The sequence below is a fragment of the Hyperolius riggenbachi genome, chromosome 3 (assembly GCF_040937935.1).
Source record: "Hyperolius riggenbachi isolate aHypRig1 chromosome 3, aHypRig1.pri, whole genome shotgun sequence".
Classification (NCBI taxonomy): domain Eukaryota; kingdom Metazoa; phylum Chordata; class Amphibia; order Anura; family Hyperoliidae; genus Hyperolius; species Hyperolius riggenbachi.
The window spans coordinates 168801041-168817413 of record NC_090648.1 but is presented as its reverse complement, the minus strand read 5'-3'; the positions used below and the strand labels follow the sequence as shown (position 1 = coordinate 168817413).

The 16373-nt window shown below is 41.5% G+C and overlaps 2 protein-coding genes across 3 annotated transcripts in view; both read right to left on the bottom strand.

Annotated features, from left to right (window-relative positions):
• CEMIP (cell migration inducing hyaluronidase 1) overlaps positions 1 to 16373 on the bottom strand; it is a 230134-nt gene that overhangs the window by 116854 nt on the left and 96907 nt on the right. Inside the window, exon 1 of one of the 2 annotated variants that reach the window (XM_068275229.1) lies at positions 4203 to 4261. The exons of the other annotated variant lie outside the window; for it this stretch is intronic. The gene's annotated coding sequence lies outside the window, so the exon portion shown is untranslated. Of the gene's footprint in view, positions 1 to 4202; positions 4262 to 16373 lie in introns of those variants that run through there. 2 annotated transcript variants of the gene reach the window in all.
• Positions 12544 to 16373, bottom strand: part of LOC137563138 (inactive cell surface hyaluronidase CEMIP2-like) — a 167249-nt gene continuing 163419 nt past the window's right edge. Inside the window, exons 24-25 of the mRNA XM_068275232.1 lie at positions 12974 to 13083; positions 12544 to 12888 (exon numbers count right to left, since the gene is read on the bottom strand). Of these exons, the coding sequence (XP_068131333.1) occupies positions 12740 to 12888; positions 12974 to 13083 (259 nt within the window). The 3' untranslated portion in view covers positions 12544 to 12739. The remainder of the gene's footprint in view (positions 12889 to 12973; positions 13084 to 16373) is intronic.

The following is a 16373-nucleotide window of genomic DNA, read 5'->3' as shown; positions in this document are numbered from 1 at the left end:
ATAAGTGGAGCTCAAAACCACTTGAGACGTTATTGATAAAATGTTAGGGAGTTGTTGAAATGACACTGTAAGATGTGATGAATTCCATTATTAAGAGAGTAATGTTTTTGGTCCGAGTGATTGAAAACAGTTGAACATCTTCCAGATAAGTAAAGAGAATATCTTCATTTAGCATTACTGTCATCAGTACTATGATAACTGCCTCCCTAGGTGCTCAGAGAAATTTCATGCATGCAGTTAGATGCATCCGTATGTGACCTGTGTCAATATTTCACCTCACACAGTAGTATTTGGCAACATCATGTACATTTTCTGTGAGGGTCAATGAAAATAACATATGGTGTGCCTCTCAGGCTTCCATTAATAGCATTCCTGGACAGATAATTCTGAAGACAACCGGCCCTGTTATTTATCATGGTGGCCTCATGCACAGTAAGAAATACATCCAGAACGTATGAAGAAAATTAATGAGGCACTTGAGCAATTACACTCCCTGCCATTTTTATTTCTGAATAAATAATGGCCACCACTGAAAAGCTGAAAGGATCTACTTCTGTAAAAATTCCACTCACGAATGTTTAAACTATCTAGTTCCGGGAGCCTAGTAAAATATTGGGGCCAGAAATTATCTGGCTTCACTGAATTCTGACTGCTTACATGCATTTACTGCATCTTGTGTTGGGCCATTATATGGTTTCCTGAATAAAGTTGCCTGCATAAGGCAAGATAAGTCACATGAACTGGTACATTATGTCTGCAGAGCACTTTATCTGGTTAAAGTTACACACCCAAATGCTAGTGGTTTCTACAGGCAACATGCACATTTGAATTCATTACGATCATCTTATGTGGGAGGGCTCCTATTATATTGGTGCATTATGCCACACACTTGCTTAACCTCTCAATAGCATAGTAGAGAAAGCAGAGTGGTGCTTGTTTCACAAGTACGGGGGCGGTAACTCTGAAATGTGTTGTTATATCAGTGGCACTTGGGCTATCCCACAATGCAGCTGGCTGAGTGAAATAAAGTAGAACTCAGCAAGTCCTTCTGTAGTGCTGTTGGCCAAAGCATTCACTTTTCTAAGAAAGTGCTACTCCACCCCCAGACTGTGTAAAATTGGACCATGCCTTGTAAGGGTTTTTCGCCTTCCTCTGGATCAACAGGGATATGTGAGGGAGCAGGCTGGTTTTGTACTTTGTTCTCTGGTTGAACTTGATGGACGTATGTCTTTTTTCAACCCAAATAACTATGTAACTATGTAAAGCTGCCTCAGTGGTCGTTACATAAAGGTGTAGCATTTAAATTTTATACAGTAGAGTCTCGGTTATACGGCACCAACGGGGATCGGCTGATGCCGGGTAAGTGTGCTTTCTGGTTGACTGAGACTCAATTTAATAACAGGTCCAGCTAATGCAGCACTATTCCCCACTCTATATACATACGATGAACTCTGTATACAATACAGTAATTTGAGGTATAATAACCTTGGGGAAGCCATGTAATCTAGTCTGTATGTACAGCAGAGCCCACAAACAGCCAGGATAGAGTACTGGTTAAGGGCTCTGCCTCTGACACAGGAGACCTGGGTTCAAATCTTGGTTCTTCCTGTTTAGTAAGACAGCACCTAGTCAGTAAGGAGACCTTGGGCAAGAGTCCTTAAAACTGCTACTAGCTACTGAATGTCTTAGTACTCATCTCTGTGAGTACTGTATTGCCAGCGATCTGTGCTGGTTGGTTGAGACTTCTCAGATAACCAGCACATTACTGTACTAAGCTCTTTTGATGTGCACAGTAGCAGTGCACCTCGCCTTTCACCCTTGTGGGATGCCATGAAAGCCTGATTCTGTCCAGGGTAAATATGAGCTATTCTACTTCATTACTTTTGGCCTCACTTTGTCATAGTTAGAGAAATCTTGTTACGGATGCAGGACTGACACGGGAACCCTGATTGTAGAGTAAATCAAGGATAGAGCAAAGGAGCTGAAAATACAATACAATGCATAAAGAAGAAAATATGTAAAAACAAAGACTTGGGAATAAAAAGCTAATTATCCAGACATTTAGATTTTCCTTTGGTGTATGTATACATTTAATTAGGTCACATCTAAGCTATCTTTTTGTCAAAGTCAGCTTATTGTGCCCATACAGCTAATGAAGTCAGCTGCCTGTCTTTGTACTTGTTTTAAAACTTCAATGTCCTTCCTATACATGTAATGTGGTGTCCAATACTGTAGCCCATCCTCACAAGTGATATGTACATAGGTAGAAGTATAGCAGCATCTCATAATTGTATTTCCCGTTTTATGCATCCTAAAATTCAATTAGCTTTAGTTTCCAAGTCTTTCCCGATATCTGATACTCCCAGCTGTAAGTCATTTAATTTAATATCATGCTCTGCAATTGATGTATTATCTTACATTTGTCAAGATTAAATTCCCCCTGCTCATATAGCCATGCTGCCTAGATCCTGTTGTACTATGTCACTAACCTGCCTAGTGTTGATTATTCTACATAATTTTGTATAATTTGTGAAGACAACACGCTACATTCTATTCCATCCACTGGGTCTTTAGATAAATTGAAGAGAACTGGACCCAGGGCCGGGCCGAGGCATAGGCTGGAGAGGCTCCAGCCTCAGGGCGCAGTGTAGGAGGGGGCGCACAATTAATTCAGCTGTCATTCCTAATTGTGTATGAAGCAGAAAGAAATAAGAAAAGGGGATACATGGCAGTGACTGCAAGCCAGATAACTAGATATTAAGGTGTTGGGGAGGTTGTGGGCCCTGTGGCCCTCTTAGTCTAATAGCAATCAGTGTGACGGCTGGGGTGGGAGGGATGGAGGGGCGCACTTTGCTGTCTCAGCCTTGGGTGCTGGAGGACCTTGTCCCTGCTCTGACTGGACCCAGTGCTGACCCTTGTGGGACTCCACTGGTAACAGTTTCACATTCTAAATATGATGTGTTTACTGCTATTATTTACATGCTCTTGTTTTACATATTTACATTTAATTGGCACATTTCTAATCTGCATGTAACTTACATTAAATTTGCATGCCCACTAAAAAAATAGCATCTCACTGGCCAATTAGAAATAGATGAGTTCACTCTCTGTCTTACTGCAGTAGACTGGGCTGGCTAGGTGGGCTTCTACTTTCAAGGTAGGCTCCTGTATATTTATATCTGTATACGGTACATACATTCAACCAACCATTGGGCAGACACCTGCAGGGCTGTTTTAAAACAGTTTAATTCCCATCAATTCATGTCTACAATGGGTTAATTTGTAACAAAATGAATTTATGCTTAGAACTTATTTATCCAGGGGCGTAGCAATAGGGGGTGCAGAGGTTGCGACTGCATTGGGGCCCTTGTTCCAGAAGGGCCCCAAGGGGCCTTCCCTCAACCACAGTATTAACACTCTAATGGTCTTGTGCTCAAAATATTCACTTCTATAGATACTTTGAATAGTGGTAATCATTAACAAGCTGTTTCCCAGTCCCTTCTTGCACCTCTGATGCTGTAGTTGCCATTGGCAGGTTTTGGTGCGCCGTATCAATTGTTATGTATAGAGTGCTTGGGGGGCCCCAATGTAAAACTTGCATTGGGGTCCACAGCTCCTGGATTTATCCGTTTTTTTTCCGATGACATTGATTTGCCTCCCTAACCCACATGCTGTTGCATGCTGACAAGTTATCCTCACCCATTTTATACACTGATTAAAAAAATTGCAAGTTAACAGAAACAAAATAATAAACATAGAGACCTCCAGTACAGCACATTGTTTTGCTTGTTAAAAAGTTATTTACATAGCTTTGGAATATGATTAATGGTCGTATCTGCAACAAGTGTAGAGGCACTCCTGCCCTGCCCAAATAACAGATTTATCATCAGATCTCCATGCATAAAGAAACAGCTACACTGTAAGATGCAGGTGAAATGATCACATTATTATTGTTAAATGTCACCTCTACAAAGACAAAGCACGCATTTCTGAACTGCCAAGTCCTTGCCCTTTGAAAATAAAATACATTAGTCAAATAGTCAAATACGCATAAAAAAAAAATCCTGGAGCTAAATTCTGGCATGGGCAAGGGCCAATAAAATGCAGGAATGTAATAAAATAAACAGCCCAGATGCTTTCTGTATACATTGAATAGACAAGTGAAAAAACACAGTGCATGATGGCATACACAAATCACATACCTGTTCAATGTTCTGCCTTACATGGGTGTTCAGAACAGCAGCCCAGTATGAGGCCACCTGGCACAAGTCAGAAGACACTCCTAGTGTTCTCAGATGGCCGAGATGCTATATGAATGCTCACACAATCCTCCTTTATTCAAAAAAAAGTCCAGTGTTGGGAGAACTCCCATCTGTGATTTAAAGCCCATGTGTGATTCTCTCTGCCATTGGGTTAAATCACAAGACAGTACTAGCAAAGTATGCTGCTCTGCGGACAGTTCTCCTTGCCTGTAATTACTGTCACAGCCTATGATTTGAAGGCGACTCCTCCTGTATCCTCCCGCATCCTCAGCCCTGATCCACAGGTGACAATCTGGTAAGTGAGCTGCCAGACTCCTGCCAAACAGGTCACAAGAGTCCTGCTGCGCTCACGCGTGTCATGGTGAGTGAATAGCTCAAGTATGCAGATCAGCCACAAGATGTCATATATCAGATACATGGAACGCTAGTCACTTGCTATTATGTATATATCTGTACGGACATGTAGAGAAGAGCTTGGAGTCAGCTAATCCCTCTGCAAGACAACGTACTCTCGAAATACCTTTCTGTGATATAAGATCATCAACACAATGTGCTTGCCAAAACAAAAACAACAATACTAACAAATATGGTCACTTAAAAACTATAGCTAACTTTAAAGTGGAACTCCAGCCAAAACCTTTCCAGCTTTAATTAGGTTAAAGGAAACCTGAAGTGAAAGGAATACAAGGGCCGACATCTTCATTCCATTATAAACAATGCCAGTTGCCTGGCTGTCATGCTGAGCTTTTGGCATTAGTTATTTTTGAGTCACACGCCTCCAACAAGCATGCAGCCAGTAGAGTCAGGCCAGAGTCACAGCATCTGATCTACATGCTCATTCTGGGCTAGTGACTTATAGTATTAGAGGCAGCCAGAACATCAGCACAGAAGCCAGGCAACTGGTATTGTTTATTTCAGAAAGAAGATGGCAGCCTCCATATTCCTCTCACTTCAGGTTCCCTTTAAGAAAGTGTTAGAATATTTGCTAAGGTGTCATCATTACTTGTGATCCTTCAGGGAGACTTCCCCTAACTTTATACTCCCATCACAAATGGCAAGGGTATAAAAACTTAAACCAAACACTGGCTGATATTAGCTGGATTTGGCTAGCAATCTATCATTTTCCAGTTGGAAACAGATTGTGTTGTAATGAACGATGAGTCAACTTGCAGTCCAAGAAATGATGGAGCTGCTGCCAAAGGACACCTGAAGTGACAGAGATATGGAGGCTGCCATATATATTTCCTTTTGAACAATACCAGTTGCCTGGCATCCTGCTGATCTTTCATGCATCAGCAGTGTCTGAATCACACACCTGAAACAACCATGTGGCAAATGTATTCAAATTTTAGTCAAACATCTGCATACTTGTTCAGGGTCTATAACATACATGTCAAACTCTGGCCCGCGGGCCAAATTTGGCCCTCGGAGCAATTAAATTTGGCCCTCAAGTGGTTTTCCTATTTTGCATTATGTATGGCCCACTCTAGACCACCAGGGAAGCTTTATTGGAGTTGAAGCCCTAGAACACCAGGGAAGCCATATGGGGAGGTAGGGGGAAAGCACTAAACACCAGGGAACTGTATAGGGGAGGGAGGACCACTAGACACCAGGAAAATGTATAGGGGAGGGAGGACCACTAGACACCAGGGAACTGTATAGGGGAGGGAGGACCTCTAGACCACCAGGGGAGCCATATGGGGAGGTAGGGGGAAAGCACTAAACACCAGGGAACTGTATAGGGGAGGGAGGACCACTAGACACCAGGAAACTGTATAGGGGAGGGAGGACCACTAGACACCAGGGAACTGTATAGGGGAGGGAGGACCTCTAGACCACCAGGGGAGCCATATGGGGAGGTAGGGGGAAAGCACTAAACACCAGGGAACTGTATAGGGGAGGGAGGACCACTAAACACCAGGGAACTGTATAGGGGAGGAAGGTGGCCTGTAGACATTGAGGTTGGCCTGCAAATAGGTCCCAGTGTACAGTGTTTTCGTTCCACTTTGAATTTGAGACATCCCTGGTCTATAACTAAAAGTATTAGAGGTTGGAGGTTTAGCAGAACAGCCAGGTAATTTGCATTGTTTAAAAGGAAATAAATATGTTAGTGTCCATATCCCTCTCACTTCAGGTTCCCTTTAATGCAGTATAACACTATGCAGCCGTTGATCTCTGCCACTCAATCCCTGCCACACAGCCCGCTAAAAAAAAAAGTACCATTGTGCCTGGTCAACCTTTTAACTTTAGATCACTAACAGATTCAAGCAGTGATGAAATCTGCTACAAAAAAGGGTACTGTGTATGTTCACATCAAGATACTGTAGATTTCAAATCATTATGGTTGTCAGTGGAACAGTAAGTGGGGTTCATGTTTTGATGTGTTTTTATTCATACGTTTAAATGGGAGTGTTTTAGTCTTGTGAGCAGCACTATGGCCTCAATTAACTAAGCTTATCTCCTGTCTTTAATAACTACAGAGGAGGTAAATTAACTACAGAGGAGGTAACGTAAGGAATGAAGAGATAAGATAACTCTCTCACTGTGGCCTCAATTCACTAAGCTTATCACCTGTCTTTAATAACTCTTCTAGAGTTGTTACTATGGTGATAAGGCATGTAGTATTCAGGAAACATTTTACCTCAGGCAAACCTAAAGTTAACTCTTCTGTCTTTAAGTTAACTCTTCAATCCTTAAAATAACTCCAGAGTTAAAGACAGGCTTTATTAACTGCGTGTGAAAATAACTACAGAGGAGGTAAATTAACTACAGAGGAGGTAAATTAACTACAGAGGAGGTAACTTAAAGGGAAGGTTCAGGGAGGGTGGGTAAAAAATAAAAATCAATTTCCACTTACCTGGGGCTTCCTCCAGCCCGTGGCAGGCAGGAGGTGCCCTCGCCTCCGCTCCGCAGGCTCCCGGTGGTCTCCGGTGGCCAACCCGACCTGGCCAGGCCGGCTGCCAGGTCGGGCTCTTCTGCGCTCCAAGGCCCGGAACTTCTGCGTCCCACGCCGGCGCTCTGACGTCATCGGACGTCCTCCGGGCTCTACTGCGCAGGCGCAGAACTACTGCGCATGCGCAGTAGAGCCCGGAGGACGTCCGATGACGTCAGAGCGCCGGCGTGGGACGCAGAAGTTCCGGGCCTTGGAGCGCAGAAGAGCCCGACCTGGCAGCCGGCCTGGCCAGGTCGGGTTGGCCACCGGAGACCACCGGGAGCCTGCGGAGCGGCGGCGAGGGCACCTCCTGCCTGCCACGGGCTGGAGGAAGCCCCAGGTAAGTGGAAATTGATTTTTATTTTTTACCCACCCTCCCTGAACCTTTCCTTTAAGGAATGAAGAGATAAAATAACTCTCTCTTATGTGGAGGTAAGTTTTCTCTTGCCTTATTATCTCCAGCATGATCTTAGTGAATTGAGGCCATTGTGAGGTAAGTTTTCTCTTGCCTTATTATCTCCAGCATGATCTTAGTGAATTGAGGCCATTGGCTTTGCTGCAGTTTACACCACTAAAAATAAGAACTGAACTGCTGTTATCCATACAGTATACAATGCCTGAGCCATCATTACAAGCTTGTTTGATTAATTGTTCAGGAACTGAAGAACACCACACGGAGCATCCCGATTCAATCAAAATTAACAGATCTGCCTGATATTGAACATTGTGAACAATGATCAAAGTGATCATTGGTACTTAAACTGTGAAAAGTGCGAGAAAGTAGTAAGTAGAAGCGATATCAAAAAGGACAAACATGTATTTTCTACCTCAGTAAAAAAGTACATTATTACGAGTCTGCTCAGACTGATTGAGAATGATACAAACCCTACGTTGTATATATTCCATTTAGTAGGTGTTCTCTCTTGGATCGTTACAAATGCAGGTGACCACTAGGTGGAGAGTCTAAATATTGGAACATAAACTTTCAGATGAATTCCACAACATTACTGCATACGTGTCCTCCCTGAACAGCTCAGGTTCATACTGTGTGGCATATACAGTATATACAGTAGCAATAAAAAGTACAGGTCCTTCTAAAAAAATTAGCATATTGTGATAAAGTTCATTATTTTCTGTATTGTACTGATAAACATTAGACTTTCATATATTTTAGATTCATTGCACACAACTGAAGTAGTTCAAGCCTTTTATTGTTTTAATATTGATGACTTTGGCATACAGCTCATGAAAACCCAAAATTCCTATCTCAAAAAATTAGCATATCATGAAAAGGTTCTCTAAACGAGCTATTAACCTAATCATCTGAATCAACTAATTAACTCTAAACACCTACAAAAGATTCCTGAGGCTTTTAAAAACTCCCAGCCTGGTTCATTACTCAAAACCGCAATCATGTGTAAGACTGCCAACCTGACTGCTGTCCAGAAGGCCATCACTGACACCCTCAAGCAAGAGGGTTAGACACAGAAAGAAATTTATGAACGAATAGGCTGTTCCCAGAGTGCTGTATCAAGGCACCTCAGTGGGAAGTCTGTGGGAAGGAAAAAGTGTGGCAGAAAATGCTGCACGAGAAGAGGTGACCGGACCCTGAGGAAGATTGTGGAGAAGGACCAATTCCAGACCTTGGGGGACCTGCGGAAGCAGTGGACTGAGTCTGGAGTAGAAACATCCAGAGCCACCATGTACAGGCGTGTGCAGGAAATGGGCTACAGGTGCCGCATTCCCCAGGTCGAGCCACTTTTGAACCAGAAACAGCGGCAGAAGTGACTGAACTGGGCTACAGAGAAGCAGCACTGGAATGTTGCTCAGTGGTCCAAAGTATTTTTTCAGGTAAAAGCAAGTTTTGCATGTCATTCGGAAATCAAGGTGCCAGAGTCTGGAGGAAGACTGGGGAAAGGGATATGCCAAAATGCCTGAAGTCTAGTGTCAAGTACCCACAGTGAGTGATGGTCTGGGGTGCCATGTCAGCTGCTGGTGTTGGTCCACTGTGTTTTATCAAGGGCAGGGTCAATGCAGCTAGCTATCAGGAGATTTTGGAGCACTTCATGCTTCCTCTGCTGAAAAGCTTTATGGAGATGAAGATTTCATTTTTCATTTTTCAGCACGACCTGGCATCTGCTCACAGTGCCAAAACCACTGGTAAATGGTTTACTGACCATGGTATTACTGTGCTCAATTGGCCTGCCAACTCTCCTTCACATATTGTGAAGAGAAAGTTGAGAGACGCAAGACCCAACACTCTGGATGAGCTTAAGGCCGCTATCGAAGCATCCTGGGCCTCCATAACACCTGAGCAGTGCCACAGGCTGATTGCCTCCATGCCACGCCGCATTGAAGCAGTCATTTCTGCAAAAGGATTCCCGACCAAGTATTGAGTGCATAACTGAACATAATTATTTAAAGCTTTTTTTTTGCTTTAAAAGCACTTTTCTTTTGGTCGGATGAAATATGCTAATTTTTTGAGATAGGAATTTTGGGTTTTCATGAGCTGTATGCCAAAATCATCAATATTAAAACAATAAAAGGTTTGCATACTTCAGTTGTGTGTAATGAACCTAAAATATATGAAAGTCTAATGTTTATCAGTACATTACAGAAAATAATGAACTTTATCACAATATGCTAATTTTTTGAGAAGGACCTGTATGTGAACCCTTTGGAATTATATGGATTTCTGCACAAATTGGTCATAAAATGTGATCTGATCTTCATCCAAATCACAAAAATAGACAATCACAGTCTGCTTAAACTAATACACACACATAATTAAATGTTTCCATGTTTTTATTGAACACACCATGTAAACATTCACAGTGCAGGTGGAAAAGGTATGTGAACCCCCCCTAGACTAATGATATCTCCAAAAGCTATTTGGAGTGAGGCATTAGCCAGCTGGAGTCAAACAGTCAATGAGATGAGATTGGAGGTGTTGGCTACAGCTGCCCTGCCCTATAAAAACACAAACCAGTTTAGGGTTTGCTTTTCCCAAGAAGCATTGCCTGATGTGAATGATGCTTCGCACAAAGCTGGAAAGGGCTATACAAGTATTTCCAAAAGCCTTGCTGTTCATCAATCCACAGTAAGACATATTGAATATGAGAAAGACATATTGAATGGAGAAAGTGCAGCACTGTTGCTACTCCCCCCTAGGAGTGGCCATCCTGTAAAGATGACTGCAAGAGCACAGCTCAGAATGCTCAATGAGGTGGAGAAGCATCCTAGAGTGTCAGCTAAAGACTTACAAAAGTCTCTGGCATATGCTAACATCCCTGTTAGCGAATCTATAATATGCAAAACACTAAAGAAGAATGGAGTTCATGGGAGGATACCACAGTGGAAGTCACTGCTATCCCCCCCCCCCCCCCCCAAAGAAAAAAAAACTTTGTTGCACGTTTAAAGTTTACAAAATAGCACCTGGATGTTCTACAGCAGTACAGGCAAAATATTCAGTGGACAGAGGAAACCAAGGTTGAGTTGCTTGAAAGAAACACACAACACAATGTGTGGAAAAAAAGAGGCACAGCACACCGACATCAAAACCTCATCCCAATTGTGAAGTATGGTGGTGGGGGCATCATGGTTTGAGGTTGATATTGATTGGCTTGAGTGATTGGACCCGCAGAGGCTCAGGGTAGGACGAGTGGAGCTCTCGTCATTGCTAATTAGCAGGTATACGTTTGTAGCACTCGCAATGCTACTCTGATAAGGCATTTTATCTCTGAAAAGGCATGTTAACTCCGATAAGGCATGCTATTTGTCTTAGTGAATCAAGCCCTAAGTGTGTTGGATAGTTAGTAACCCCAAGTGTGGCTCGGATCAATGATGTAATACACCAGCAATACTAATTTAATTTTTCAAAATGCTACCATGTGACTTACACGGTTTACTCAAATAAATGACTCATCACTAGCCGTACTCTCCTGTCCTTAGTGTGTGCTTAAGTGCTGACAACACCTGCACAGGAATGGTAAGGCATGAAGACAATAAAAGAACAGGAATGAAAAAAAAAAAGAAAGTAGTTTTGGAGAAAAACGGATCAGCACACACTGTAGCTAGTTTACGATCATATAATGTCATTTTTAACAGATAAGGGTGAACTCAGCAACACAGGTATCTGTATATGCACTACTGATCATTTTAAGATAATCTAAGAACATTTAATCAAATGTATATTTACACTCCAAAGAAGTAGCAAGTTGAGAACATTTTTCATTTAGTGCAAGCTGAAAATATGTATAATACAACGGCTGTTTTTAAATCATCTGCTGCATGCGACACTCGCTGAAAAGACAATAAATATATCCACTGGAAAAATGTCCAGGCAACACTGAAAACGATGCCACGGCTAGGACAAGACCTCAGTATTTCCAAACCAGTCTTCAGCTTGTTTGTAGAGATTTCCCAGAATGACGCATAGAAGCTGGCACGCTGTGCCTCTATATGACAGGGAAGCATGCTTTATAAACACCTAAACATGGCTGTGTGGCATGACAGGGACTCGTTCAGCAGCAGTTTGCCCTCATTTACTTACAGTAAACAGGTATTAAAAAATATCACTGATAAAAACTGCCCATTTCTTTAGAGCTCCATCTGCTGGTTTGACTGACAAAATTTGTAAACTTAAGAAGGGCTTTGTTTCTTTTTTTTTGCCATAGTAAAGTTATGATAGCTCCATAAAAACAATTGGGCCTTTAGTATCAATTACCAAGTCTGGGGACTTTCCACTTGTAATGTTACAGCCTTCTTTACTGCAGCAGTAAAGTGCCATCCCTTTCCGTTCACAAAACTTTATCAGTCTAGGCAGCACACGAAACACTAACAAACAAAAAAAAAGAAAGCTAGAGGCTTACTTGTAATAATTCATATGTTCATCATACGTTTATTTGTCACCCTTAAACACAATAAATAAAACAAATATGCAAAAAAAATCATAAATTCTCTATAGATCACATTCTCAATAAAACATTCATTGTGATGAACACCACTAATAAAAGATACACTGCCAATTATATCATAGCTAAAATAAAGCCACAATGAACATATAAATAAACAGAGAACCTACCTTATGGGGACACGTGCTCTTTTATAACCATATAGCATTTTAGTAAGTGAATAAATATGTCATCCTGTGAAAGCAAGGTTCATAAAGCAGATATGCAGGTGCACAGCAGCACCATTGTTAGGTATCATATATACACTATGATGTATGGAATAACACAACCTGTGGCAGATGCTCAGTTACACAGCAGGTGCAGCTCTCAAACTTGGCTCTGGACAAAACAACATATATATATATATATACTTATGTAAGACACGCATCAAACTAACTTACATAAAGAAAACATATTTATTAACACATTGATCAGTATAAAATGGATTATGTCACAGTTTCATGGCTCAGCAGATAAATAGAGTCATCCCAGAGAGTCCAATTTCTCTGGCTGAGAAGGGGCAAGTGGTCCTTTTCAGGTCTGGGATGCCCCATGGTATAACATAAGGTGCCACCTGAATAGTTTACTTGGTCCTACAGTTTTGGGCTTGGGCATCTGTATTCAGGTAGCATCAGTGGCAGGTAGAGGTGAATTGATGCAGCCCTTCTTTCGGCACTGTTATTTATGATTTTAATCCAAGATGGCGTGGTCAGTCCTTTATAACCCACCATGGCAAAACTACCTGCAAGACAGGACAACAACAGTTACCTCTATCTACAGTACATTCACAAAGTAATTTATATATAAAATGGTGGAAGACACAGTACCTCTCTTATGAAGGGCTACAGGCTTGGCTGACCCAAGTTTGGAGAAAGATGACATGTCATAAAGGGGAGGAGTCTCCACAATATCTCTTGAGCAAATGAGAACCACAGACCTAGAAAGTAAACACAATACACTAGTACTGTGGCCTAATGCTGTTAATCAGGAAGGGATGCAGAGTAAATATGTCCACACACAGGTAGATCTTGATGTTGCTAAACAATTAACCACTTGAGGACCTACGGCTTTCTACCCCTTAAGGACCGGCCACTTTTTTTCCATTCAGACCACTGCAGCTCTTACGGTTTATTGCTCGCTCATACAACCTACCACCTAAATGAATTTTGGCTCCTTTTCTTGTCACTAATAAAGCTTTCTTTTGGTGCTATTTGATTGCTCCTGCGATTTTTACTTTTTTTATTATATTCATCAAAAAAGACATGAATTTTGGCAAAAAAAATGATTTTTTTAACTTTCTGTGCTGACATTTTTCGAATAAAGTAAAATTTCTGTATACATGCAGCGCGAAAAATGTGGACAAACATGTTTTTGATTAAAAAAAAAATTCAGTGTATATTTAGTGGTTTGGGTAAAAGTTATAGCGTTTACAAACTATGGTGCAAAAAGTGAATTTTCCCATTTTCAAGCATCTATGACTTTTCTGACCACCTGACATGTTTCATGAGGGGCTAGAATTCCAGGATACTATAAATACCCCCCAAATGACCCCATTTTGGAAAGAAGACATCCCAAAGTATTCACTGAGAGGCATAGTGAGTTCATAGAAGATATTAATTTTTGTCACAAGTAAGCGGAAAATGACACTTTGTGACAAAAAAAAAAAAAAAGTTTCCATTTCTTCTAACTTGCGACAAAAAAAAATGAAATCTGTCACGGACTCACCATGCCCCTCTCTGAATACCTTGAAGTGTCTACTTTCCAAAATGGGGTCATTTGTGGGGTGTGTTTACTGTCCTCGCATTTTGGGGGGTGCTAATTTGTAAGCACCCCTGTAAAGCCTAAAGGTGCTCATTGGACTTTGGGCCCCTTAGCGCAGTTAGGCTGCAAAAAAGTGCCACACATGTGGTATTGCCGTACTCAGGAGAAGTAGTATAATGTGTTTTGGGGTGTATTTTTACACATACCCATGCTGGGTGGGAGAAATATCTCTGTAAATGACAATTTTTTAATTTGTTTTACACACAATTGTCCATTTACAGAGATCTTTCTCCCACTCAGCATGGGTATGTGTACAAATACACCCCAAAACACATTATACTACTTCTCCTGAGTACGGCGATACTACATGTGTGGCACTTTTTTGCACCCTAACTGCGCTAAGGGGCCCAAAGTCCAATGAGTACCTTTAGGATTTCACAGGTCATTTTGAGAAATTTCGTTTCAAGACTACTCCTCACGGTTTAGGGCCCCTAAAATGCCAGGACAGTATAGGAACCCCACAAATGACCCCATTTTAGAAAGAAGACACCCCAAGGTATTCCCTTAGTAGTACGGTGAGTTCATAGAAGATTTTATTTTTTGTCACAAGTTAGCGGAAAATGACACTTTGTGAAAAAAAACAATAAAAATCAATTTCCGCTAACTTGTGACAAAAAATAAAATCTTCTATGAACTCACCGTACTACTAACAGAATACCTTGGGGTGTCTTCTTTCTAAAATGGAGTCATTTGTGGGGTTCCTATACTGTCCTGGCATTTTAGGGGCCCTAAACCGTGAGGAGTAGTCTTGAAACAAAATTTCTCAAAATGACCTGTGAAATCCTAAAGGTACTCATTGGACTTTGGGCCCCTTAGCGCAGTTAGGGTGCAAAAAAGTGCCACACATGTGGTATCGCCGTACTCGGGAGAAGTAGTACAATGTGTTTTGGGGTGTATTTTTACACATACCCATGCTGGGTGGGAGAAATAACTCTGTAAATGGACAATTGTGTGTAAAAAAAATCAAAAGATTGTCATTTACAGAGGTATTTCTCCCACCCAGCATGGGTATGTGTAAAAATACACCCCAAAACACATTGTACTACTTCTCCCGAGTACGGCGATACCACATGTGTGGCACTTTTTTGCACCCTAACTGCGCTAAGGGGCCCAAAGTCCAATGAGTACCTTTAGGATTTCACAGGTCATTTTTGTTTCAAGACTACTCCTCACGGTTTAGGGCCCCTAAAATGCCAGGGCAGTATAGGAACCCCACTAATGACCCCATTTTAGAAAGAAGACGCCCCAAGGTATTCCGTTAGGAGTATGGTGAGTTCATAGAAGTTTTTATTTTTTTGTCACAAGTTAGCGGAAATTGATTTTAATTGTTTTTTTTCACAAAGTGTCATTTTCCGCTAACTTGTGACAAAAAATAAAATCTTCTATGAACTCACCATACTCCTAACGGAATACCTTTGGGTGTCTTCTTTCTAGAATGGGGTCATTTGTGGGGTTCCTATACCTCCCTGGCATTTTAGGGGCCCTAAACCGTGAGGAGTAGTCTTGAAACCAAATGTCGCAAAATGACCTGTGAAATCCTAAAGGTACTCATTGGACTTTGGGCCCCTTAGCGTACTTAGGGTGTAAAAAAGTGCCACACATGTGGTACCGCCGTACTCAGGAGAAGTAGTATAATGTGTTTTGGGGTGTATTTTTACACATACCCATGCTAAGTGGGAGAAATATCTCTGTAAATGACAATTATTTGATTTTTTTTACACACAATTGTCCATTTACATAGAAATTTCTCCCACCCAGCATGGGTATGTGTAAAAATACACCCCAAAACACATTATACTACTTTTCCTGAGTACGGCGGTACCACATGTGTGACACTTTTTTGCAGCCTAGGTGCGCTAAGGGGCCCAACGTCCTATTCATAGGTCATTTTGAGGCATTTGTTTTCTAGACTACTCCTTGCGGTTTAGGGCCCCTAAAATGCCAGGGCAGTATAGGAACCCCACAAGTGACCCCATTTTAGAAAGAAGACACCCCAAGGTATTCCGTTAGGTGTATGGCGAGTTCATAGAAGATTTTATTTTTTGTCACAAGTTAGTGAAAAATGACACTTTGTGAAAAAAAAAAACAATAAAAATCAATTTCCGCTAACTTTTGACAAAAAATAAAATCTTCTATGAACTCGTCATACACCTAACTGAATACATTGGGGTGTCTTTTTTTTTCTAAAATGGGGTCACTTGTGGGGTTCCTATACCGCCCTGGCATTTTACGGGCCCAAAACCGTGAGTAGTCTGGAAACCAAATGTCTCAAAATGACTGTTCAGGGGTAAAAGCATCTGCAAATTTTGATGACAGGTGGTCTATGAGGGGGCGAATTTTGTGGAACCGGTCATAAGCAGGGTGTCCTTTTAGATGACAGGTTGTATTGGGCCTGATCTGATGGAT